At 58.7% G+C, this 25,448-nt stretch overlaps 1 protein-coding gene across 7 annotated transcripts in view; it reads right to left on the bottom strand.

The window, feature by feature from the left end:
• Positions 1-2,645: 2,645 nt before the first annotated feature.
• Positions 2,646-25,448, bottom strand: part of PIK3R2 (phosphoinositide-3-kinase regulatory subunit 2) — a 28,838-nt gene continuing 6,035 nt past the window's right edge. For 2 of the 7 annotated variants that reach the window (XM_053300118.1, XM_053300117.1), the window contains 18 exons: positions 24,366-24,975; positions 19,781-19,873; positions 16,004-16,066; positions 14,982-15,116; positions 14,359-14,593; positions 13,772-13,857; positions 13,220-13,325; positions 12,870-12,968; positions 12,580-12,760; positions 12,289-12,414; positions 11,500-11,642; positions 8,009-8,185; positions 7,133-7,204; positions 6,619-6,741; positions 6,072-6,194; positions 5,589-5,711; positions 5,249-5,419; positions 2,646-4,378 (listed from right to left, as the gene is read on the bottom strand). In XM_053300118.1, coding sequence (XP_053156093.1) covers positions 4,186-4,378; positions 5,249-5,419; positions 5,589-5,711; positions 6,072-6,194; positions 6,619-6,741; positions 7,133-7,204; positions 8,009-8,185; positions 11,500-11,642; positions 12,289-12,414; positions 12,580-12,760; positions 12,870-12,968; positions 13,220-13,325; positions 13,772-13,857; positions 14,359-14,593; positions 14,982-15,116; positions 16,004-16,066; positions 19,781-19,873; positions 24,366-24,696 — 2,580 coding nt within the window. In that variant the 5' untranslated portion in view covers positions 24,697-24,975 and the 3' untranslated portion in view covers positions 2,646-4,185. The remainder of the gene's footprint in view (positions 4,379-5,248; positions 5,420-5,588; positions 5,712-6,071; positions 6,195-6,618; positions 6,742-7,132; positions 7,205-8,008; positions 8,186-11,499; positions 11,643-12,288; positions 12,415-12,579; positions 12,761-12,869; positions 12,969-13,219; positions 13,326-13,771; positions 13,858-14,358; positions 14,594-14,981; positions 15,117-16,003; positions 16,067-19,780; positions 19,874-24,365; positions 24,976-25,448) is intronic. The other 5 variants (XM_053300121.1, XM_053300122.1, XM_053300124.1 and 2 more) reach the window with 5 other exon arrangements.

Raw genomic sequence — 25,448 nt, 5'->3', positions numbered from 1 at the left:
CAGTCGGCCCCGTGCCCTGGAGGAGGAGGCGTGCAAGACCGGGGTGGGCGGTGGGCGGCGCCGGGGAGAAAGGCTCGCTCGCCCCGCGCGCTCTGCAGGCTGCGGGGCGCGTGGCGCCGTCCCCCCGGGGGCTCCCGGGCACCCTCCTTAGCCGCAGCGCAGGCACCACCCACCAGGATGCTGCCAACCCGGGCCATCCCGCGCGCCGGCGGCTGACGCGAGACGTTCACCGCTCGCCAGGTATTGAATCACCTCCTTGGGAGAGCCTTGAGCAGCTCCCCGCTCTAATCTGCTGCCAGGCGGCTCCCACTGCGAGGTCCTCGGAGCCTTGCGAGGGAGGGCAGGCAGGCAGGCAGGCGCGCCACTCCCCCCACCAGCTGGCCTCCCTTGATCGGAGGCCAAGAGCCGCGGCTCCTGCTTCTTCCCAGCCGGCACCTCGGAGAAGAAGAGACTTGGGCAACCGCCGCAGCGGCCCCGGCTGCAGGCCAGCAAGCGCCGGAGACAGAGAGGCCAAGCCAGCGCCTGGCGACTCCCTCCCCCCGCCCCAGCAACTCGGGAGGCTTCAGTATTGCCTCCCGCGAATGCCGGAAAACCCAGCGGAGGCGGGAAGGCTGCCTCGTCTTGCCCAGGACTGGGGCCGGCCGGGGAGACGGTTTCGCTGGCGCAGGGCGAAGCCTCCTTGCCTGCCTCCAGGATGAACCAAGGAGCCTGCAGCTCGCTGCTTTCTCGAGACAAGCCCCGCAGGCTGGCACAGTTGGGCGAGCCGCAGGACCCCTTTAGCTGGACAGCCCCCCGCCCCCCGCAGGCACAGACCCTGCCGCTGCCAGGATTTGCCCGGGAGCTCAACCCAGCAACTCCCGGCTCCGCCGCTCAAAGGGGACTCGGGCCTTTAGGAGAGTCTCAAACCAGCTCGGCACCCCCTAGAGAGAACTGCGGGAGACCTCTCCGGAGAGCAGCAGCTAAACCCTCCCTGTCGGGCAGCCGCCTGCCGGAGATGGTGTCCAGTTGAACTTTGCCCCCTGGTCTGGCCCTCCAAGCAAGGGGGGCAGCCTTGGCACGCCTGGGCAGAACCCACTCCTGCCAGTCAGGGCTGACGCTCTGGATCAGGCATGGAAGGCGACCCAGAGGCAGATTCAGTTCCACTTCTCAGAGCCAAATGACTGGCTTTGGCAGAGCTGCCACCCCATCCTCCCCAGCCGCAATAAATAGGGCACAGGGGGTGATGGGAGTTGTAGTGCAGCCACAGCCGGCAGCAAGGTTGCCTGTCCCTGTGCCAGAGGAGAGCCTTCCTGGCAAGCAAAAGTTGGCTGGAGAAACCCATCAATGCCCTGTGAGGAAGGGGACAGGCGTGGCCAGGGCCGAACTGGGGGCACTGAGAAGGCCGTGGAATGTATGTGGGGAGGGGGTCAGGTTTTGAGCAGAATGGGTGCTGGGGCGCCCCGCAGGAATATGCCCTGTTGCCCTGTGGGCCAGTCCGAGCCTGGGCGTGGCCTACTGGGGGGGACGGATGCGTTAAATGGGTTTCTGGGCATTTCCTGCTCCGGGAAGTGAAACGCATTTGGCGTGATAAAGCCAGAGCTGGCCGTCCTCTGGATCGCCACCACCATGGAGTTATTTGGAAGAGAAAGGCGCACTGTACAGATTTGATGTGCAAAGGCCACTGATCCGCCTGCTGAGATGTATTAGTCCATCTGATTGGTTTGTTATTTCTCCGTGTAAACCGCCCTGAGCCATTTTTGGAAGGGCGGAATAGAAATTGAATGAATAAATAAATAAAATCAGATCCTCCCCATCTCTGGCGATTTTCAAAAAAACACCTGAAAAACCCATCTTTTCACTCAAGCTTTCTCAGCTTTTCCTATTTTTTTTTTAAGGTTTTAATCTCTGGTTTATTTTGAAATGGTTAAATTGTTTTTAAGTTTCTTGTACTCCCTCACAGACCGGCCAGGGCAGGCCCCCCCCCCCCCCCGGCCTGCCCTCACACACGGGCTTGCTCATCGGGAGAGCGGAGGGAGGCAGCCCAGTGGCCTCCCAGGCCCATGGGCAGCCAGGAGCCAAAGCCCCAGCAGGGCTGCGGAGGGCATGAGACACCCCCCCCCCCAGCAAGGCCACGTGGAGACGGCCGAGCTCCTGGAAGGACAGGGGGTGCTTACGGAAAGGAGCCTGCCCTCTGCTCCCCACCCGAGGAGGGCTCCGCGGACTGCCACAGGAGAGCGAGCGCCGTGGCCACAAGCTCTCCGGGCAAGAGGCGGCCATGGACGCAAGCGCCCTTGCGGGTGCCAGCAAGCATAGGGCTGTTGCCTGCCTGGAACCAGAAGACAAACACCCCCCCCCCACACACACACAAGGCAGCCCACCCGAGTGCCCCAGGAAGGCCAGGCCCCGCAAGGTCGCGGCCTCCCCACTTCCCCTCGCCCTCGTTTTCGCTTCTCTTTCCCTCCCCAGAAACCCGGGGCCCCCTGCTTCCTCCTCTCCCAGCATTTCCTGAGAAGGGGTTCGTTCTCCTGCCGCCTCCTCCGGCAGGCCTTGGAGCAGACCCCCAGGGGGGCTGCTTGGATTCCCGCCCCCTCACTCCGGATCCGGACCCCGGAGCGACACAGAACTGGGCGGTGGGACAGGGCCAAGAGCAACCCCAGCGCATGCGATTTCAACAAACGGGTTTTTATTATTTTTCCTTGGAAGTACCGTACAAAATTCTGGTTTGATATATCTTACAGTAACAAACCCTGAAACAAATCCTGGGTTGACCAGGCTTTCATAAACTTTGCTCTTTTAACTGAAAAGGAGCTAGAAAAAACTATGGCAAGATGGGAGGGGGGGGGCTGAGAGGCAAGTCAGGTGGTATTATTGCATATACGTAAAAGGGGAAGAGGGAGGGGGAAGGGGCTGGCATAGCCGCCAGCCAGAGTCGGCTCTCCCCACGCAGAGCCCACCCTGGGAAGAGCCCCTGGCCCCCGATGGTCAGGAGGAAACCCTTCTCTCCTCCGAGCAAGGGGTCTGTGCAAGGGGCCAAGAGGACAGACAGGAGTGGGGAAGAGTGCCCAGCCCCAAAGCGGCTGCAAACCAAACCAGGGAGATGCAGCCGGCAAGACCGAGCACCAGTCTCCTGGTTTGTAGTGATCCGAGGGTAGCCGATGGAGGGGTGGGGAGAAAGAACGCGCGCCCCCCCCCCCCCCGCGGAGCAGCAAACTGCATGCACAGCCATCTGCTGGGGGCAGCCCCCCTGCCCCCTGGCAGCCTGCAGGACTCCTCTGTGCAGGCGAATGGGGACCAGCACGGAGAGCAGCCCCCGGAGGCTCTTTCTGACCAGGAGGCAGGAGGGAGCGACTCTGTGGGGCTGGTGGCCCACCAGGAGTTCAGAGAGCAGCAACGCCTGCAGGAACTGGAGAAGCTGGGGCGGGGGGGGGGGAGAAAACCCACCCCCAACTCAGCTCCAGCACAGGACGCGGCCCCTCCTCTGCCCCCCCACTCCGCAGCGGGCAGACCCAGGACTGGGCAGGGGCAGGATCCGTGGCGTGGGGTTTCCCCCCACCCCGACTCTGCTTTCGATGGGGACCTCCTTCTTCTTCTTGCATATTTTAGTGCAAAGGGAGCTGGCGGGAGGCGGGCTGCACTCTGGCCCCCTCACCCCTGCACTCCTGGGGGGAGGGCCCCCCCCCACTCCACAGCTGCTGCTGCCCCAAGGCCAGATAAGTGGGAGAGATCGCGCTGCCCTCCAAGGCAGTCCTTCAAGAGATAAGCTCAGGAGGGAGAAGGGAGGGGTTGGGGGGTGGCGTGAGAGGGGGAGGGGGCAGCTTGCTACGTTTGGGGAGCGGAGGTCTGCCCCGGCCACCCACCCTTTCGAGAACCGGCCTCTGCTCTTGGGGCAGGCGGGGTGGGTGGGGGGTGTTCCTTAGCACCAAAAGGCTGCCGGCGGGGGGGGGGGAGCAAGAGGGGCCCCAGAAGAGGACTGGTGAAAAGCTGAGGGCCCCCAGAGGGGAAGCAGTCGGGGAAGGGTGGAGGGGGGGTGCGGGGAAGGGTGGAGGGGGGGTGCGGGGAAGGGTGGAGGGGGGGTGCGGGGAAGGGCGGAGGGGGGTGGGGGGAAAGCTTTTGTTTCCGTCAGCCCTCCTGCCCCCCAACTGCCTGGGGTCCCCCTGGCCACTGCAAGCTGTGGAGGGGGAAGAGGGGGTCGAGGGGAGGGGCCCTTCATCTGGGGGGAGGCAGGGAGAGGATGGGGTGGGCCAGCGTGACATTGAGGGAGTCGTTGTGTTGCACGAGGGAGGTGTGTTTGTAGTGCAGGACCAGCTCCTTGAGCGAGGCGTAGAGGTTGTAGGGCTCGGCGAAGCCGTAGCCGGTGGCCGTCTTGTAGATCACGCAGTGCTTCGTGTCTCCGTCCACCCTGCAGAGAAAGGGGGGCAGGTCACAAGTGGGACCCCATTTTGGGGGGGGGGAGGGAGGGCCCAGCTCCGCAGAGACCTCCCGAGGAGGAAGGCGGCGTTGGCCTCAGCGGGACCGATCGAGAGGCCCACCCCTGGATTGCACCCCTGCATCACCCCCCTGGCAGCGTTTCCCTCTTAACAGGGATCCCCAGATGTTGCCAACGACCACTCCCAGAATCCCCAGCTGTAATGGTTTTGGATTATGGGGGTTGTGGTCCACAACATCCCACTGAGAGGGAAGAGGGGAGAAGATCAACGGGGGGGGGGCTGCAGGAGAGGCTGCCCGGCTGGCCCTTGGGGGAGGCGGTCACCTCGGGCTCCCTGCCTCATCAAGCTGGGGGGCTGGGCGAGGAGGCCCCCCAGCAGCCCCTCCAGGGCAAGGACTGGGTGATCCAAGAAAGGCTTAGACTTGGGAAGGTGCCCTTGGGAAGGCGGCATCCCAGCCAGAGGGGAAAGGGTGGCCCAAGAAGGGGCGGCATCCCGGCCAGAGGGGAAAGGGTGGCCCAAGAAGGGGCGGCATCCCGGCCAGAGGGGAAAGGGTGGCCCAAGAAGGGGCGGCATCCCGGCCAGAGGGGAAAGGGTGGCCCAAGAAGGGGCGGCATCCCGGCCAGAGGGGAAAGGGTGGCCCAAGAAGGGGCGGCATCCCGGCCAGAGGGGAAAGGGTGGCCCAAGAAGGGGCGGCATCCCGGCCAGAGGGGAAAGGGTGGCCCAAGAAGGGGCTGGCTTCCTGCTTCAGAGCCGGGGGGGGGTGCGTCCACCCACTGGCAGCCCACTACTCGGGGGGATGGAGGGAGGAGGAGTGGGGGGAGGGAGAGGGGGGTGCCACTCACACGACGGAGCAGGCGTAGCAGCCGCGCTGGCTGCTCTCCCGGATGAGGAAGGTCCCGTCGCGCTTCCCCGCCAGCATCTCCTCGGCCTGGGTGCGGTTGATCTTCCCCACGTACCAGGTCCGCTCGTCCTGGTGTGGCAGCTCCTCCTCATCCTCCATCATGGAGTACTGGCTGCAAGGCAGGAATTGGGGCAGGGCGGGCGGGGGGCAGAGCAGACCCGGTCAGAACTCGCGGTGGGGATCCCTGCTCCGGAGCTTCCGGGCATGGGCAGGCCAAGTCTCCCCCCCTGCCCCTTCCCCCCCCCCTCGGCCTCCTTTTAAGGCCAAGGGTCTGTGCTCACCGGGGCCCCCAAGGCCTGGTCCTTCTGGGTTCCTCCGGCAGCGCCTCCCTGCGTGCAGAGCAAGCCTCTCCTACCCTGCGCTTTGCCAACGCTGGATGCACCAGCAGCCCTTTCCAGGGAGGTCTGAGGAGAGGGGGGCGGTGAGGCTCTCACCAGCATAGCCTAAGCTGCAGCTGCTTCCTACCGAGTCAGGCGTTCGATTCACTTGGACCAGTGGTGCCTACTCTGGCTAGCAGCAGCTTCCCAGGGTTTCAAGGCAGGGGCCCTCCCAATCCTGCCAACTCTGACTGGCAGCAGCTCTTCTGGGTTTCAGACAGAGGAAGGTCTTTCCAAGCCTGACCCGGAGAGGCCTCCAGGGACAGAAGCGGGACCCTTCTGCCAGCAAGCAGGGGCTCCAGCCCCCTTTCCAAAGGGGGCCAGGTCTCCCCCCCTGCCCCTGCCCCCCCCCTCGGCCTCCTTTTAAGGCCAAGGGTCTGTGCTCACCGGGGCCCCCAAGGGCTGGTCCTTCCGGGTTCCTCCGGCAGCGCCTCCCTGCGTGCAGAGCAAGCCTCTCCTACCCTGCGCTTTGCCAACGCTGAATGCACCTGCAGCCCTTGCCAGGGAGGTCTGAGGAGAGGGGGGCGGTGAGGCTCTCACCAGCACAGCCTAAGCTGCAGCTGCTCCCTACCGAGTCAGGCGTTCAATTCACTTGGACCAGTGGTGCCTACTCTGGCTAGCAGCAGCTCCCCAGGGTTTCAAGGCAGGGGCCCTCCCAGTCCTGCCCCGTGAAGACACCGCCACCACTGGGCTCTTTGGCTCGCAAAGCAGGTGCCGATCTGGTCTGTGTGGGGCCAGCCTCGCCAGCTCTGACTGGCAGCAGCTCTTCTGGGTTTCAGACAGAGGAAGGTCTTTCCAAGCCTGAACCGGAGAGGCCGCCAGGGATGGAGGCGGGACCCTTCTGCCGGCAAGCAGGGGCTCCAGCCCCCTTTCCAAGGGGGGCCGTCTCCCCCCCTGCCCCTGCCTCCTTTTAAGGCCAAGGGTCTGTGCTCACCGGGGCTCCCAAGGCCTGGTCCTTCTGGGTTCCTCCGGCAGCGCCTCCCTGCGTGCAGAGCAAGCCTCTCCTACCCTGCGCCTTGCCAACGCTGAATGCACCTGCAGCCCTTGCCAAGGAGGTCTGAGGAGAGGGGGGCGGTGAGGCTCTCACCAGCACAGCCTAAGCTGCAGCTGCTTCCTACCGAGTCAGGCGTTCAATTCACTTGGACCAGTGGTGCCTACTCTGGCTAGCAGCAGCTTCCCAGGGTTTCAAGGCAGGGGCCCTCCCAATCCTGCCCCGTGAAGACGCCGCCACCACTGGGCTCTTCGGCTCGCAAAGCAGGTGCCGACCCGGTCTGTGTGGGGCCAGCCTTGCCAACTCTGACTGGCAGCAGCTCTTCTGGGTTTCAGACAGAGGAATTTCTTTCCCAGCCTGACCCGGAGAGGCTGCCAGGGACGGAAGCGGGACCCTTCTGCCGGCAAGCAGGGGCTCCAGCCCCCTTTCCAAAGGGATCAGGCACAGGCCAACTCACTCCTCCGTCTCGTTCTTAATTCCCAGCCATTCATTAATCTTCTTCTGACGGGTCCCCTTTTGGGTCAGCCACCTGGGAGTAGGACAGAGAAAGAGAAATGGACCCGAGGACCCGGTGGGGGCAGGAGAGCAAAGACGCAAGACACCCCCCCGACCACCACTATCATCTCCTTACACCAAACAAAGATGAAGCACCTGGGGGTGGGTGGGGGGGTGAGAATTTCTCCTCTGTCCAGGTTGTAGCCAAACCCAGCAGGCAGCAGAGAAACAGTTTGGAGAGAGAAACCAACCCGAGGCACAGGCAGCAAAGGTCAGCCCCTGGCACCCCAATGAAGCCAGTGCCGGGGTGTGTGTGTGTGTGTGTGTCTTCTAGGCCGCCTGGCCCTTCCACAATACTGATGGGGCCTTGAGCTTGTTTGTTTTTGGGGAGCCACGCCGGCTCTGGCCTGAGGCTGCAGGTATGCCGTCACCGCTGCCAGCTAGGCCAAGAGGCCCTCCCTCCAGTGGGGGCTCCCTCCTGTCCAGCAAGGGGAGACCACTGCCCCATCCAGCCCCACTCAGTGGCCCTGCAGGGGCTGCTTATGGGGTCTGCCTCAGGGTTTCTTTCTCGTCTGAGGCACTCCAACAGAAGGTGGAGGGCAACTCTGCGATCTGAAGCCACCAAGGTATGGATAGAAGCTTCTGCTGTGACATACAGTGCTTGCAGAGGGTGCTAGTCCTCTGGGAGTAACCTGATGCCACCCAAACCCAGCATGAGAACAGCTGCCTGTAAGACTGGCTTTGCGGCTGCCTCTCTCTCTTTCTCTCTCGGCATGCAGGGCTGGTGTCCCTTTGTCTTCCCGGGGGTGGGGGAGAGGAGGGGAGAGGCGCGGCTTACACCAAGTACTGGTCTCGGATCTTGCGCAGCTGCAGCAGGTCTGGCTTCAGACTGTTCATGCGCTTGTCGATCTCGCGGTTCTCCGAGGCCTGCTGCCTGAGGTCCTGCTCCAGCTTCCTCTTGCTGTCGTGGATTTCCGTCACGCGGGACTTCAGCTTCTCGGCGTTCATCAGGATCCTGGCCGGGTGGGGGGGGGAGAGAAAGAGGCGAGGGGTGCTTATGCCAGCCGACCACCACTCAAGAGGGGCACAAACTGAGCAAGTGTGTTCAGTCAACATGGGCCACCATGAGGGGGCGCTGTGTCCAAATTCCCCACACAGATCACGATTGTTTCCCCATAGGAAACAACAGGAAACTCGAAAATATATTAATAAAAATCTCAAATGGCTGGGCAGAAATATCTGAAAATTTTACCCACTGTTCCTACGTGAGTATAGCATGAGATGCGCAGTCCATGGGTTTTTAACAAGTCTTTATTTTATTTATTCATTCAAAACATTTCTATGCCACCCAAAACTTGCATCTCTGGGCAGTTTATGATTAAATTTAAAAACTTTTTCAATTCATTTTTAATGCTTTTTTTTTTAAATGGGTGGACCACACTCCTTGAACTTCATAGGAACATAGGAAGCTGCCGTATACTGAGTCAGACCATCGGTCCATCTAGCTCAGGATTGTCTTCACAGACTGGCAGCAGCTTCTCCAAGGTTGCAAGCAGGAATCTCTCTCAGCCCTATCTTAGAGATGCTGCCAGGGAGGGAACCTGAAACCTTCTGCTCTTCCCAGAGCAGCTTCATCCCCTGAGGGGAATACCTTGCAGTGCTCACACATCAAGTCTCCCATTCATATGCAACCAGGGCAGACCCTGCTTAGCTAAGGGGACAAGTCTTGCTTGCTACCACCAGACCAATTCTCCTCTCCAAAGTAGCTGCCATATACTGAGTCAGACCATTGGTCCATCTAGCCCAGGATTGTCTTCAGACTGGCAGCGGCTTCTCCAAGGTTGCAGGCAGGAATCTCGCTCAGCCCTGTCTTGGAGATGCTGCCAGGGAGGGAACTTGGAACCTAGATGCTCTTCCCAGAATGGCTCCATCCCCTGGGGTGGGGAATCTCTTCCAGTGCTCACACACGTAGTCTCACATGTAGTCTCACATGTAGAAATAGAAAAAAATAACCAAATACAAAGATCTACAAACTGAAATTGAAAAGCTGTGGCAGAAGAAGACCAAAATAATCCCAGTGGTCATTGGCACGCTGGGTGCAGTCCCAAAAGACCTTGAAGAGCACCTCAACACCATAGGGGCCACAGAAATCACCATCAGCCAATTACAAAAAGCAGCTTTACTGGGAACAGCCTATATTTTGCAACGATATCTATAATAACCAACAGTATTGATGATAAAATTCTGGCATCCCAGGTCCTTGGGAAGGACTCGATGTCTGGATAAAACAAACCAGTCAATAACACCTGTCTGACTGTGTAAACAAGAAATAATAAAGAAGCAAGGAAGTTTACAAATTGAAATTGAAAGGCTGTGGCAGAAGAAGACCAAAATAATCCCAGTGGTAATTGGCGCCCTGGGTGCAGTTCCAAAAGACCTCGAAGAGCACCGTAACACCATCGGGGCCACAGAAATCACCATCAGCCCATTACAAAAAGCAGCTTTACTGGGAACAGCCTCTATTCTGCGACGATATCTATAACAATTGACAATAAAATTCAGCCATCCCAGGTCCTTGGGAAGGACTCGATGTCTGGATAAAACAAACCAGTCAATAACACCTGCCTGACTGTGTAAACAAGAAATAATAAAGAAGCAAGGAAGTTTAAAGCAGAAATCAGAGCTTTCTCTGAGTCATGAAGAAAATTGCAGGCTAATGGAATCAGCTCAGACAAAAACAAAAGGGCTCAGGTTACATCCATTCTGCATATCTAAAACCTATGTAAACTCCCCTTCACTGAGTTTTGAAAACTGGCAAATTACTGGCATAGCCACTGCACACATAAAGGGAGAAGCGGAGGGGCAAACAAAAAGCCTCGGGGGTTTTTTCTTTCAAAAGCCGTTGAAACTAGAGGATTTTTTTAAGACGGACATACTTCGGACTAAGCCAGAATGTGCAGCCTCCAACCGAGTCCTGTCAGTAATGGTCCCTGATCACCACAGCTACTTTGGGGTGAATGCAGCTAATATGTGGACTGGCACACTCCATTCCGGAGAGGATTCAAAGTAAAAGCTGTGTCTGTTCCTCCCCAGGAGGTCACGCTTGCAGATTGGACCTTGTCGACATTAGATTGGATTTGAATCTATTTGTACTGCCCACACCCTCGGCCAAAGAGACTTGCATTGCTTGACCTTTGGGCCGCCCCTGCCTTTGGGCCACCCTTTAAGAGAAGTATGATTGTCCCCATCTTGAAGGTGGGGAAAGTCCTGATTGGAGCCTCTGGCTGGGCCACTACGACACCCGCATTCTGCGCCCGGGTACAAGTATGCTGCACACACAAGAGCTAAGTTCTGCTCCTAGGATAAAGGTTCATATTGCTGAATGTGACAGCACTGAACCCCCTGGGGATGGCGACCCACATCTTTCCCTTCTTCCTCAACGAAATCAGTGAGTCCACCCAGAATCATTACCCTAGGTTTCCCCCTCTGACACCCCACCCCCACCCCCGGCGCCCCACAAGAGTAATTGCTGCAGCCAAAATTTATTTATTTAGGAACATAGGAAGCTGGCAGATACTGAGTCAGACCATTGGTCCATCTAGCTCAGGATTGTCTTCACAGACTAGCAGCGGCTTCTCCAAGGTTGCAGGCAGGAGTCTCGCTCAGCCCTGTCTTGGAGATGCTGCCAGGGAGGGAACTTGGAACCTAGATGCTCTTCCCAGAATGGCTCCATCCCCTGGGGTGGGGAATCTCTTCCAGTGCTCACACATCAAGTCTCCCATTTATATGCAACCAGGGCAGACCCTGCTTAGCTAAGGGGACAAGTCATGCTTGCCACCACCAGACCAGCTCTCCTCTCTAACTTCCACACACTTTATGCTATAATAATGTTCTAACCTGCCATATAAATTTTGAGAACTTTCTGACCAGCCATTCTGGAATGATAACAAAAATGGGTGTGGGTGTGTGTGCGCACACGTGCGAAAATGGGGGTACTATTTTTTTTAATGAAACAGAGAGGTCATGTCACCTTTAAAAAGTTTTAGAAACTTCAAGGAGTAGACCAACATCATGCAAGAGCACGGAGAACCCCTTTAATTTAACGCACTACCACCACCTCCAATTTCAGGGCCTTATGCCCAGTTATTCAACCTCTTCTGGAGTTTCCCATTGATCCCTTTGGGGCAATTCTCCCAGGGGGCCGACGGGCAGTTTGTGAACACAGCCCCCTTCAGAGGCTCACTACGCCACCGCTGCCCAAGTCTCAAGGGGAGGGGCGCAGGGGATCCTTGCAGGCGACACCCCCTGCCCCGCGCCCGGCGGCCTCACCGCTGCAGCTCCTTCTCGCTGCCCTCCTGGTGGAAGCGGTTCATGTAGTCTCGGCTGTTCTGCTCCTGCATCTCCGTCTGCTCCTCAAAGATCTTGATCGTCTCGTTGAAGGCCTCGACAGCCGTCCTCTTCATCTGCAGCTCCTGCAGGGGACGGAGGGAGGAGAGTCAGGGGGGGCAAAGGAGAGCCGGGGGAGAGGAGAGTCGTCGGAGGAGAGTCGGGGGAGGGGGGAGGAGAGTCGGGGAGGGGAGAAGGGAGGAGAGTTGAGTCGAGGAGGGGGAGGGGAGGAGAATCGAGTCGGGGAGGGGGGAGTCGGGGAGGGGAGGAGAGTGGGGGAGAAGAGCGAGGGAGTGGTGGGGGAGTGGGGGGAGAGTGGGGGAGAGGGAGAGAGTGGGGGAGAGGGAGTGAGTGGGGAGAGAGTGGGGGGAGGGAGGAGTGGGAGGAGAGAGTGGGGGGAGAGGGGATAGAGTGGGGGGAGAGGGGATAGAGTGGGGGGAGAGGGGATAGAGTGGGGGGAGAGGGGATAGAGTGGGGGGAGAGGGGATAGAGTGGGGGGAGGGGAGAGAGTGGGGGGAGGGGGGAGAGGGGAGAGAGTGGGGGGAGGGGGGAGAGGGGAGAGAGTGGGGGGAGGGGGGAGAGGGGAGAGAGTGGGGGGAGGGGGGAGAGGGGAGAGAGTGGGGGGAGGGGGGAGAGGGGAGAGAGTGGGGGGAGGGGAGAGTGGGGGGCCTAGCCGCTTCGGGGGGGAGAGCCGGTGGGGGGAGTACGCAGGGCCCCTCCCCGCCGGCCTACCTGTGAGGTGCGTGTGTACTCCTCATAGAGGAGGTCGTACTCGCGGCTCTTGTCCTGGTACTGCTGGTGGTAGACCTTCAGCTGCTCCCCGACGGCCTCCACGCTGTCCTCCTTCACCACTTGGTCCTGCCGGAAGAGGAGCCGGGGTCAAGCCCGGGGTCACAGGGCCACCCGCCACCGCCGCCTGCCCCAAGGGCGATACCCCCTGCCGGCCGGAACCCCATCCCACCGCTCCCAAGAGGGGGCAGCCCAGGCGGGGCGGCGGCGGAGGGAGGGGCCCCGCCCGCTCACCTGCTGGTACTTGGAGACGGGGTACAGCAGCCGGGTGTCCAGCTTGGCGTTGTACTGGGCCAGCGACTCGTGCCGGTAGTGGTTGATGAGGTCCACCACGGAGCCGAAGGTCAGCGGCTCCGAGAAGCCGTACGTGCCCTCCCGGTAGAATATCTTGATCAGCTTGTTGTTACCGCCTTTCCTGGGGGGGGGGTGTGCACCAGTGAGTGGGGCCTCTCCCCCCCCCCACCTGGCAACCCCACCCCTTGCCCTCCGCACACCTGGGCCCTCTGCCCCCCGCTTCCCCTCACCTCAGCGTCAACGTGTACTCCCCCTGGATCTTGCTGGACGCGTCTCTCACCAGGAAGGTGCCATCGGGGGTGTCTCGCAGCTTCTCGTTCACTTCCTCCCTGGCAGAGGAAGAGGGAGGGGGTCACTCTCGCGGGGCCCCCCCGGCCCCCCACCTGCCCCCCCGGCCCAACCTCTTCTGCAGCCTTCTCTGCTGCCCCCCCTTCATTTACTGAGCTTATACTCCTCATATGCAAAAACAGGGGTTCTCAAAAAGAGAGAGAGAAAGAAAGAAAGAGAGCGAGAATGCTCCCTGTGGGCCCCAATCCTAGAGCGTGCTCCCATAGACGGCCGGCCGTCCCTCGAGGGTTACCTGGAGATGTCGCCCCAGTACCACTCGGCATCCTGGAGGATCATGCCGTTCCCGTTTGCCAGGGCGACCGCTGGCGGCTTCGGCTTCGGGGGCTTGGGGGGCAGAGCTGGAAGAGAGCACCGAGGCTGGAGGAGTCCGAGGCTGCTGGCCCCCTTGCTCAGCCTCGCCTCACCCCACCGCCTCTGGAGAGGACCCTCAATCCGAGCGAGTCACGGAACAGAGTCTGGGCAGTCCCCTTGAGGTCATCTAGCCCAACCCCCTCCTCGGTGCCGGAATCTGCGAAGGCCTGCCTGACAGACGGCTGCCCGGGCTCTGTCGGAAACCCTCCCGCGAAGGCGCGCTCACTGCTCCGCTGTCCTTGCTGTAGGAAACGCTTCCTAATGCCTAGCCTGAATCTGCTCCCTCCCAGCTGAGCAGCAGCCCAGAGGCTCGTGAATGCCACCCGAGGGCTCCACGGGAGAAGCCCCCTTGCTGAAGGGCCGAAGCTGCAATCCCTCCTCCCCGCCCCCCGCCTCATCCCCTGCTGCAAACACAGCACAGAGACCCCCGTACCTGGAGGGAGCAGTTCCGGCTCAGGGTCCTTGGCCTGCAGAAGCATCTCCAGGAACAGGGCACAGAACTCGGGGCTCGCCTCGGCGCTGCGGAAGGAACCACCCCGGCATTACCACCCTGATGGGTCAGGGAGGGCCCTACACGCGGCGCAGTGAAGCTCTCCACCCCACATCATCGCTAAACACAGAGGCCGCTCTTCTCCGCACCGTCACAGTTCCCAGCAGCCCTCTTCCTCCATACAAAACCCTCCGGACTCGAAAAGCTGACTTTTGCAAAGTTGCCTTTGCAAAATGCCACGGCCATGAGTTCCACAGGCGGTGGGGGGGAAATACTCCCCTCTCGCTTTGAACAACCACCGGCGGCTGCACCCCCCGTGGTTCAATCAACGCTCGTCCCTGCCTCCCAGCCTGTACGAGGAGCCATGCCCCCTTCAGACGGTGCGGGTCATCCCAGTTGCCCTCCCACGCCTGCTCTGACCGGCAGCAGCTCCTCGGGGTCAGGCAGAGGCCGAGACTGGCGCCTTCCCAAGTCAAAGCCTCGCAGAGGGGGTGGGAGGGCGCGAGCCGATGGCTTTCAGGGCCACACACCTGGCAGTGGCGGCGGCGGCGGCGGCAGCAGCAGCAGGGCCGCTCCGGAGGAGCAGCGGCCCGAAGATCTCCGCCAGCGCCCGGGTGGAAAGCCCGTTGCCCTCGGCTTGCTCGGCCACCTTGGCCAGGTGCCGGAGAAGGAACTGGAGGGTGAGGAAGTGGAGCAGAGGCAGGCCGGGCGGCTCCAGCACCGACAGCAGCTGCTGCTTCTGGCACGGCCCCGGCTGACCGGCATCTGTGGAGGGAAGGCCAGGAGGAGGCCGGAGGGGTTAGTTTCCAGGCGAGAGAGAAAAGGTGCTGGACCTCAAGAAGCAAGGCCCTCCAGCCCAGAAGCTCGCTTCCCACCATTGCCCAGCAGTTCCAAGGAAACGGCACTCCGTACATGCCCGGTGGCACCACAGACATGCAAATTAAGGTCTGCGAGAGGACATGGTCCAGGGATAGGACGGGGCAGACAGGCAAGGAGCCTGCACCGAGATCTGGGTGTGTGTGTGTGTGTGTACTTTGCAGATGCAAAAACCACCCCCCCACCCCACATTTCCCCTCAGGCTTTTCACCTGCCTGTGGCACACGCCCTGGCCGACCCCCAGGGCCAAGCCCCCTCCCTGCCCTGCCGCTCTCACCCTGCAGCACCCGGAAGATTTCTCCGTGGACGCCCGGCGGCACCAGCGGCGTCGGCAGGTCCTGAAAGTAGCCCTTGAGGGCTTCGCCCAGGGCGAGGACATCGTAGGCTTCCAGGTCACTGGCCACGGCCCAGTCTGTGGGGGGAGAAACAGGGCGGGGAGAGCAGAAGAGTCGTCAGCCAGGTCGACGGGAAGGACGACGCAGGAAGCGGCCTCCTACTGAGTCAGACCCTCGCTCCGTCTAACTCAGTCGTGTCTGCACTGACTGGCAGCAGTTCTCCACAAACTCAGGCAGGGGTCTCTCTCCGCCCCAGGGATTGAACCTAGGACTGCCTGCGGGCAAAGCCAGATGCGCTTCCACTGAGCTAAGGCCTCATCCCCCAAGGCGAAGATCTCCACAGAGCAATCATGTCGTCTCCCATCCAAATGCAAACCAAGGCAGACCCTCCTTAGCGAAGAAGACCCCTCAGGCTTGCTGCCACAAGGACCAGCCCTCCTCCCCAAGAGGAAGCAGACGGATCCCTAACAGCGCCGGAAGTGGGGAACGGAGGCCTGGAAAGGTGCAGGAAAGGGTGGCGGAAGGGACTGGGGCGTGGAGCGTCTCCCTTCAGAGCCTTTCCATTGGGGGAAAAGGCAACTAAGAAGTCCTCCTTCACAGTTAGTTTATGGAACTCCCCGCCACAAGATGCGGCAATGGCCTCCGGCTCAGCTGCCTTTCGGAGGGGACCGGACCCGTTTGTGGAGGTGGCAGCAGTGGGAGCCTGTCAGGGGTGAGGGGCAGCTGGGCCCGTGTGGGGGAGCAGGACGAGGGCCAGCAGCCAGCAGGACCCCCCTTACACACAACCTCAAGAGGGGGCGCCTCTCCCCACCCCACCCCGAAGGCTTTCCCCGAGCCACCCGCTCTCCAGAGCCAGGGGCTGAGCGCCCCGGGTGCGGATGCTGCTGCTTGTGACGCCGGCGCCTCTAAGCTCTTCCACCCAAGGCGCCTCCAAGGCTGCTCCCCGCAGGACTGGGCCTCTTACCTATTCTCAGCGCTTGCCACAGCTCCGAGCCAGCTGTCCGGTAGAGCATCTTGTTGTCCAGCCCTGCAGAAGCAACGCAGAGGATCATGGGATCGGCTCCGGCCGGGAGTGGCTACGCAGGTGCTGGGCTCCGGCCGTGCAAGGGAAAAGCCCCATGTTGGCGGAGGCTCCTGCTGGGAGCCCCAGACCGTGGCCAGGGAGAGGCGGCAATGGCTGCGGGCAGGGTCACCACCGTGGCCCGTCTGAGCCGTGGCCCCACCCGCCACAGGATGTGCTGCCAACGAGGATGGACCAGGAAATTTAGGACCCGCCACAAGGAAGGACTCCCCCCACTCCGCACGGCATAAAGTTAATCTTTGGAATTCCCTGCCAGGGGATGCGGTGATGGCCACTAGCTTGGATGGCTTTCAGAGGGGCCATCTTAAATCTCAAATTCACGAAGGTCAGGTCTCTCAATGGCGACTCGTCTGGTGCAGAGAGGCCACCTCCAGCCTCAGGGGCCAAATCCCAGTTGCAGGGGAGCCACAGCAGGAGGAGAGAGGGCAGGCCCTCCCCTCCTGCCTGGGGGCTCCCCAGAGGCATCTGGTGGGCTGTTGTGGCAAACAGGCCAAACAAAGAACCCTAAAAATGATATACTAAATATAAGCACTTTTTATCAGCTTCGGCTGATACGTCAGCTTCGTCCATTTCTAGAGGGGAATGAACTTAAAACAGTGGTACATCTACTGGTAACCTCTAGACTTGACTACTGTAATGCACTCTGTGTGGGGCTGCCTTTGTACATAGTCCAGAAACTACAATTGGTACAGAATGTGGCAGCCAAGTTGGTCTCTGGGTCATCTCGGAGAGACCATATTACCCCTGTATTGAAAGAGCTACACTGGCTGCCGATAAGTTTCCGGGCAAAATACAAGGTGCTGGTTACAACCTATAAAGCCCTAAACGGCTTGGGCCCTGGGTCTTGAAGAGAGTGCCTCCTTTGTCACAATCCCTGCCGCCTGTTACTATCTGGAGAGGTCCGGTTACGGTTGCCACCGGCTCGTTTGGTGGTGACTCAGGACAGGGCCTTCTCTGTGGCTGCCCCAGGGCTTTGGAATAAGCTCCCTGCTGAAATAAGAGCATCTCCTTTTCTGTTTTTTTTTTCCCCCAGTAGAACCTCAAGACCCTCCTGTTCTCTCAGGCTTTTAATGAGAATTTTAATAATTTTAAAAACTTGTTTTAATAACTATTTTATTCTATTGTTTTTATTGTGTCAGAGGCAGGATGCCTCTGAGTCCCAGTTTGCAGGGGAGTCACAGCAGGAGAGAGGGCATGCCCCTTTCAACTCCTGCCTGTGGCTTCCGGCAGCATCTGGTGGACCACTGTGTGAAACAGGATGCTGGACTAGATGGGCCTCCTTGGGCCTGATCCAGCAGGGCTGTTCTTATGTATTTAATCTGACTTTTAAATATTTTAAGTGTTGTACACTGTCTAGAGAGAGAGATATCAGGCGGTATAAAACTATATAAATATAAACAAACAAATAAATAAAAAAATATTTAAAAATTTAAAAAAATTTAATTTAAATTAAATTAAAGAATTTTCAAGTCTGAGACCTGAAAAGAGTAGGATGAACTACTGTGAGCAGACGAGGATACATCTGGAAAACAGGGCTGGACACGGACAGCTGAAGGATACGGAATGCCTCGGAGGAAGACTCAATCATGAAACGCATCTGGCATTTTAAGCATCTATTCTCATGAAGATTTGTATGAGATTCCATTTATTTATTTACCATGTTTTTATACCGCCTGATATGTATATCTCTAGGCGGTGTAGAACATTTAAAATATTTAAAAGTCACAAATTAAAATACATGGCAATAGAAATAGAATAAAATTATAAAAACAAGTTTTTAAAATTATTAAAATTAATTCTCATTAAAAGCCTGAGAAAACAGGAGAGTCTTGAGGTTCTTCCTGAAAACAAAGAGAAGGAGATGCTCTTATTTCAGCAGGGAGATCCAAAGCCCTGGGGCAGCCACAGAGAAGGCCCTGTCCTGGGTCACCACCAAAGGAGCCGGTGGCAACCGTAACTGGACCTCTCCAGATCGTAACAGGCGGTAGGGATTCTGACAAAGGAGGTGCTCTCTCAAATAGCCTGGACTCAAGCCGTTAAGACTTTATACCTAATAACCAGCACTTTGTATTTCACCTGGAAACGTATCAGCAGCCAGTGCAGTTCTTTTAGAACTGGTGTTATGTGGTCCCTTCGAGTTGACCCAGAGACCAACCTGGCTGCTGCATTCTGTACCCATGGTAGTTTCTGGACTATGTACAAAGGCAGCCCCACGTAGAGTGCATTACAGTAGTCAAGCCTGGAGGTGACCAGCAAATGTACCACCGTTTTAAGGCCATTTGCCTCTAGAAACGGATGTGTCAGACAAAGCTGATAAAAAGCACTCCTGGCCACCGCCTCAACCTGAGAAACCCGGGGGAGCTTTGCGTCCAGGAGCGCTCCCAAGCTACGTGCCTGAGCTCTCAGGGGGAGCAGGGAGGGCAGGAAGGACGTTTTATTTCATCTGGGAACTGGATTTTAGGATATCTGGTGGAGCTGCGATTCGACACCTGGGAGTTTATATACGTATTCCCATGAAGATTTCCTTGCGGCCCCGTTTTGCACTCCACTTGCGAAAGATATTCAGTGTGTATGCGACTTGGTATTTTGTGATCATCTTACTATTTATTTTACTTTTTTTTATTTATTACATTTATCTCCTGCTCTTCCTCCAAGGAGCCCAGAGCGGTGTACTACACACTTGAGTTTCTCTTTCACAACAACCCTGTGAAGTAGGCTAGGCTGAGAGAGAAGTGACTGGCCCAGAGTCACCCAGCTAGTATCATGGCTGAATGGGGATTTGAACTCGGGTCTCCCCGCTCCTAGTCCAGTACTCTAACCACTACACCACGCTGGCCCTAACCGACTGAGCTGTTTTAACCAACCGAATGTTTCTTTAGGAAACTGAGGACTTTTTAGGACAGAAGAATTGGAATCCACATGGGTCTTTATCCGACTTATTCCGGGTTTCTAAGGATAGTTATAATAATTTTGTTGCTTTGATATTATTACATTTCCATTGTGGCTGGGGATGATGGGAGTTGCGGTCCATCAACATCTGGGGGCCCAAGGTTAAGAAACCCTGGTTTACATCATAGTTTATATAATTAACGAGCCCCGTTGGGTATTTTAATTATTTTTAGGGTTCTTTGTCTGGTCCGAGTGCCACGGTTAGAACCCTTCGATACCTGGAGATGCATCCTTAGTGGGCCACTGGGGGAAACGGGATGCTGGACTGGGTGGGCCCCCTGGGGCCTGATCCAGCAGGGCTGCTCTTAGGTGGTTGTGGACAGAATGATGCATTGCTTCCCGCCCCCGCCTTTCACCCTAGAGGGACGCGGGCCGTTCCCCAGACGGCAGCCTGGCCTCCCAGGGTCCAGAAACTCAAAAGGCCCCCCCCTTGTGCTTCTGGGGCCCCGCGTGGCCCCTGGCTTGTCAGCTGCAGAGCCCCACCCTCCACCCCCAGGACAGACCCCTCGCCTGCCCACTGGGGGCTGGAACGGCTCCCCCATAGGCTCCCTCCCACCCCACGGAGCCTTGACTCTCAAAGACACACAGGGACTCAAGAAGGCAGGAGCCCACCCCCAAGAAGGTCCCGCCGCAGCCCCCGTGACTCCGGCCGGCAAATCAGAGACCCGTCCCCCCCCCCCCCACGCACACCCTCCAGCCCCACATCCTCACCTTTCTTCTCAATGGCGTCCACCAGCCTGCACAGCAGCGGGGGAGCAACCTCAGGGGGAACAAACTGGTCAGAAAGCTCCGGGAGCGCCGACCCTGGAAGAGGAGAGGAGAATCAGCAGAGGGGCTCAGGCGGGCAGGGGGCAGGCCCCGATGCTGCTGCTGCTGCTGCTCTCTTAGCCCCCCCCCCCCCCCACCGCCGCCGTCCCGGTTCTGGCAGCCCAAGAATCTGCCCCCTGGACATAAAGACGGCTCCCGCCATGACAGACGCCTTTCCGCAGGAGGGGCTGGAGCGAGGAGGCGTCGGCACGACCCACAGCAAACCAGCCCTCGGCCCCCTCCTCTTCTTCTTCCCCATCGGCCACGTGGGAACAATACAGCTGGCCCGCCTTCCAGGGCTGTTGTGAAGATTGAGAAGGTCACATTGGCAAAAAGCACGTCGGAGGCTGGGGAGCAGTGGGGCGGGGGCCAAGAGGCTGGGCGACATCTGGGCCCAGCCAGCCCCCTGGGGGACCGGGAGTCAGCGGCCTCCTCCTCTACCTCCAGAGTAGACCCCGTCGGCTATGCTTTCCAGAGGGAATTGGCACCCTGCTGCATGGGGGGGGGCCCTTGGAGGAACTGCCCTCGTCCACCCACCCCTGCCACAGCTGATCTCTCTCCCCCCCAAAAAACATAAAGGCCCTCGCTGGGATCCAGCCCGGTCCCCAAACCCCACAGGCGCTGGGCATGGCTGCCTGGGTCCTCTCTCGGCTTGGAGAGAGAACGCCAGATCAGCACATTCCTGCTGGCAAAACACGCGTGGGGGGGGCGGGGGGGGCCAGTTCCCAGCAGAGCCCCCTGTCCCTCCTCCAGGCCGCCCAACAGCGGGTTTCCCTCCCCGAAGAAAAATGAGCTGGCAGAAGCACTTGATTGCTGGAGGGGGGTGGGGGGTGGGTGGGAGAAGGCCTCCGCGAGGTCAAGGGGGCCCCACTGGGGAGATCTGGGGGGGGGGTGCTCTTGCTAAACCTCCCCCCTGCCTGCAGGGGCAGATTTGAAATCCAGCTCCAATAAGCCCCCCCGCCACGCTTTTCAGGAGAGCCAGCGGAAACGAGGGCTTCTCAGAAATGGGATTTTAAAGCGGATTTCTTCTGGGGGCGGCACCCGGGCAGCATTTAATATTCCGTTGGCCTCTGACGACGGGCTCAGCTTTCTGTGCCAGCCGGGAAGTCACAGGCGTCATCGGCAGTGGGGTGTGTGTGTGTGTGTGTGTGTGTGTGTGAGAGAGAGAGAGAGAGAGAGATCCCCAGAAGGGCCTGGCCCCTCCGGGCAAAATGCCTTCCTTTTTGGCATGCCAAAAGGACGAAAGGAAAAGCAGGAGGAGGAAGAGGAGGAACAGAGAAAGCTACCATATACGGAGTCAGACCCTTGGTCAGTCTAGCTCAGTATCGTCTACCCAGACTGGCAGCGGCTTCTCCAAGGTTGCAGGCAGGAACCTCTCTCATCCCTATCTTGGAGATGCTGCCAGGGAGGGAACTTGGAACCTTCTGCTCCTCCCAGAGCGGCTCCATCCCCTGAGGGGAATATCGTCCAGTGCTCACACTTCTAGTCTCCCATTCATATGCAACCAGGGCAGACCCTGCTTAGCTAAGGGGACAAGTCATGCTTGCTACCACAAGACCGGCTCTCCTCTCTAAAATAGGAAACTGACATATACCGAGTCAGACCATTGGTCAGTCTAGCTCAGTATCGTCTACCCAGACTGGCAGTGGCTTCTCCAAGGGTGCAGGAAGGAATCTCTCTCTCAGCCTGATCTTGGAGATGCTGCTGCCAGGGAGGGAACTTGGGACCTTCTGCTCTTCCCAGAGCGGCTCCATCATCCCCTGAGAGGAATATCTTCCAGGACAGTCTCCCATTCAAATGCCAACCAGGGCAGACCCTGCTTAGCTAAGGGGACAAGTCATGCTTGCGAGCACAAGAACAGCCATTCACGTTCCTGCAGAAGCTGCTCTCTCCGCAGAAGAAAGAGGTAGCCAGCTCTCTCCCTCAACAGGGAGAACATAAGAACAGCCCTGCTGGATCAGGCCCAAGGAGGCCCATCTAGTCCAGCATCCTGTTTCGCACAGTGGCCCACCAGATGCCACTGGGAGCCACAGGCAGGAGTTGAGGGCGTGCCCTCTCACCTGCCATTACTCCCCTGCAACTGGTACGCAGAGGCACCCTGCCCTTGAGGCTGGAGATGGCCTTTAGCCCTCCAACTAGTAGCCACTGATGGGCCTCTCCTCCATGAAGTTATCCAAACCCCTCTTAAAGCCATCCAGATTGTTGGCTATCACCACATCCTGTGGCAGAGAGTTCCACAAGTGGATCACACGTTGTATGAAAAAGTACTTCCGTTTGTTGGTCCTAGACCTCCTGGCAATCAATTTCATGGAGTGACCCCTGGTTCTAGTGTTGTGTGAGAGGGAAAAGAATCTCTCTCCACTTTCTCCATGCCATGCATGATTTTATAGACCTCTATCATGTCTCCCCGCAGTCGTCTTTTTTCTAAACTAAAAAGCCCCAGGTGTTGTAATCTTGCCTCTTAAGGAAGGTGCTCTAGGCCCCTGAGCATCTTGGTTGCCCTCTTCTGCACTTTTCCCAGTTCTACCATGTCCTTTTTTAGATGTGGTGACCAGAATTGTACGCAGTACTCCAAGTGTGGCTGCACCATCGTTTTGTATAAGGGCATGATAATGTTAGCCGTTTTATTTTCCATCCCCTTCCTACTGATCCCTAGCATGGAATTGGCCTTTTTCACAGCTGCCGCACATTGAGTCAACACTTTCAAGGAGCTGTCCACTACGACCCCAAGATCCCTCTCCTGGTCCGTCACCGACAGCTTGAATCCCATCAGCGTATACTTGAAGTTCGGGTTTTTCGTCCCAATGTGCATCACTTTAGACTTGCTAACATTAAACTGCATTTGCCTTTTTGTCGCCAAGTCCCCCAGTTTGGAGAGATCCTTTTGGAGCTGCTCACAATCCGTTTTGGATTTCACTACCCGAAAGAGTTTGGAATCATCTGCAAATTTGGCCACATCGCTGCTTACCCCGGCTTTTAGATCATTTATGAATACATTTAAAAGCACCGGTCCCAGTACAGAGCCCTGGGGGACCCCACTTCTTACTTCCCTCCATTGTGAAAACTCTCCATTGATACCTACCCTCTGTTTCCTGTCTTTCAACCAGTTAGCAATCCACACATGTACTTGTCCCCTTATCCCATGACCGCTAAGTTTCCTCAGGAGTCTTTGATGAGGAACTTTGTCAAAAGCTTTTTGGAAGTCCAGGTAGACTATGTCAACTGGATCACCTCGATCCACACACTCGTTGACACTCTCAAAGAAGTCCAAAAGGTTGGTGAGGCAAGATTTCCCTTTGCGGAAGCCATGCTGGCTCACTCCCAGCAGGGCCTGTTCTTCTAGGTGCTTGACCATTTTATCCTTGAGGATGCTTTCCATCAATTTGCCTGGAAGCCACTGCACGATGGAGCCGGATCCCAGATGGAGCAGAGGGGCTGGGTCAGCCATGGGGGCTGCGACCCAGAGAGGCCTGTCTGCAGTTGCTACTGGCCAGCCTGGTGGCAACTCAGGGCTGGCCCTTTCCCCAGACTCTGGAATGAGGAAGAGCTGCCCCATCTCTGGCTGCCTTCAGGAGGGGTCTCCAGAGGGCACCCAGCCTTGGCTGAGCTGGAAGCCGGTTCCCCTGCTGCTTGTTTAAATCCGCTTTAGCTGTTTCGCTTGTTGTTTTAAACTATTTTAAATTCTTTTAGCTGTTGCTTTTAACTGTGGTTGTACGGGGTTTTCCTTAGGGTAAACTGCCTTGGGATGCCCATGTTGGACGGCACGAAAATGAAAACAAAGAAATAAACATTGGGGGATTTTGGCACGGAGACATCACCCAGTCAAATAAGCATCAGTGGATCAACTGTTATGACCGGGAGTGAGGTACTCTCTTAAATACCCACAACAGCAACAAAAAGGCTGTTAAGCAAGAGAGAGTAGAGGGAGGGCCCCTCGACTTAGAAGAGGCTTTCCCTCCCACGTGCGAGGAAGGGGGAATGCCTCTTCGTCTCTGCAGCTTTTTGAAGCACTTGCATTCACAGCGGCCTAATTAAAGGAGCAGCAGCTTTGGAATCAGACTTTTAAAAAGATAATATATTCAACATGGGAGCCCCCGGAGGGCGGCCCCTAGGAAGCGGAGTTTCCCTTGCTTTGGAGTCCGCCAGCTGCTGTTGCAAACTCCGGAGCAGCCGGGAGCCCCGCCCAGCACCACCCGCCCAGGGCAGACTTGGGCTGGTGGCAGGCGCCCTCCCTGTGGCCGGGATGCGCCCAGTGCCTCCCGGCTGGAGAGGCAGAAAGAGGCCAGGGGTGGCTCCTGCTTCTTGGAGGAAGACGGGAGGGCAGGGCGGGCGACGCAGAGCCCGGAAACTGGCTGGCGAGAGGGGGCGGGCGAAGGCGGGGCCTGGCTCCCCCTGGCTGATGGAAGCCCTTGCTGGAAGAGGCCTGGGGAGCACACACAGCCCCCGCAGTGGCCTGGTCTTCCCGCCCCCCACCCCCGGCGGGGCTTACCTGGCTCGAGGGCCTCCTGTGCGTGGGACGCGCCGCCGGCTCCAGGGGTGGCAGGGAGGGGCCTGGGCAGCCGGGGCAGGGAGATCTTCACGGGCCCGGCGTACTCCACGTAGGTGCCGGGGAAGTCTCCCTTCTGCTTGGTGCGCTCGTTGACGCCCAGGATCCAGCCCAGGCGGGCGGGGGCCTGCTCGTCGCCATCCTTGAAGCCCTGGGTCTGCAGGGTCCCCTTGCTGACCACCAGGGTGTCTCCGGGCAGCAGGTCGATGTCCTCCTCCCGCTCCTTGCGGTAGGAGTAGAGGGCGCGGTACTGGAAGCCCTCGGCGCTCCCCATGGCGGAAGGGGTGGGTGGGCCGTGGGGCGAGGAGGAGGAGGGCTCCCCCGCGGAGGCGCTCTCAGGGGCTCGGCATGGAGACGGAGTGCGGGCCAAGCAGGGTCGCAGCGTGCCGGCCAGCCAGACCCTCAGCGCAGCCCCTTTCCCGCAACTTGGAGCCACGATTCAGCCAGACGATGGAGCAGAGGGAGGACATGGGGGGCATACTCCAGGAAGGCGGCCACGGAGCGGCTGGGGGGCGCAAGCACTGGCGGAAGGGCTGGGGCGCAGGATGGGACGCTGCGGGAGGAAAGAGCAGAGAGAGCCGGTCACTCGGGAGCCCGGGAAGGGCACGCCGCCATCCCCCCTTGCTAGCCCCGCTGGATCAGGCCACAGGCCCAGCCGGGCCAGGAGCCTGCCTCACGCGGTGGCCGACGGGGTGCCTCTGGGAATCCCCCCAGCGGGGGGAAGAGGGCAGAGGAGAGGAGAGCTGGGCTGGGGGTGGCCACAAGCATGACTTGCCCCCTTAGCTAAGCAGGGGGCTCGGTATATGGCAGCTTCCTATGGTCCTCATTAGGCACAGAGGAAGCTGCCATGTACTGAGTCAGACCCTTGGTCCATCTCGCTCAGGATTGTCTACCCAGACTGGCAGCGGCTTCTCCAAGGTTGCAGGCAGGAATCTCTCTCAGGCCCATCTTGGAGATGCTGCCAGGGAGGGAACTTGGAGCCTAGTTGCTCTTCCCAGAGCGGCTCCATCCCCTGAGGGGAAGATC

Source organism: Hemicordylus capensis, chromosome 2 (assembly GCF_027244095.1).
Source record: "Hemicordylus capensis ecotype Gifberg chromosome 2, rHemCap1.1.pri, whole genome shotgun sequence".
Lineage (NCBI taxonomy): Eukaryota > Metazoa > Chordata > Lepidosauria > Squamata > Cordylidae > Hemicordylus > Hemicordylus capensis.
The sequence above is the reverse complement of the archived record's forward strand: the minus strand, read 5'-3'. Positions and strand labels throughout refer to the sequence as shown.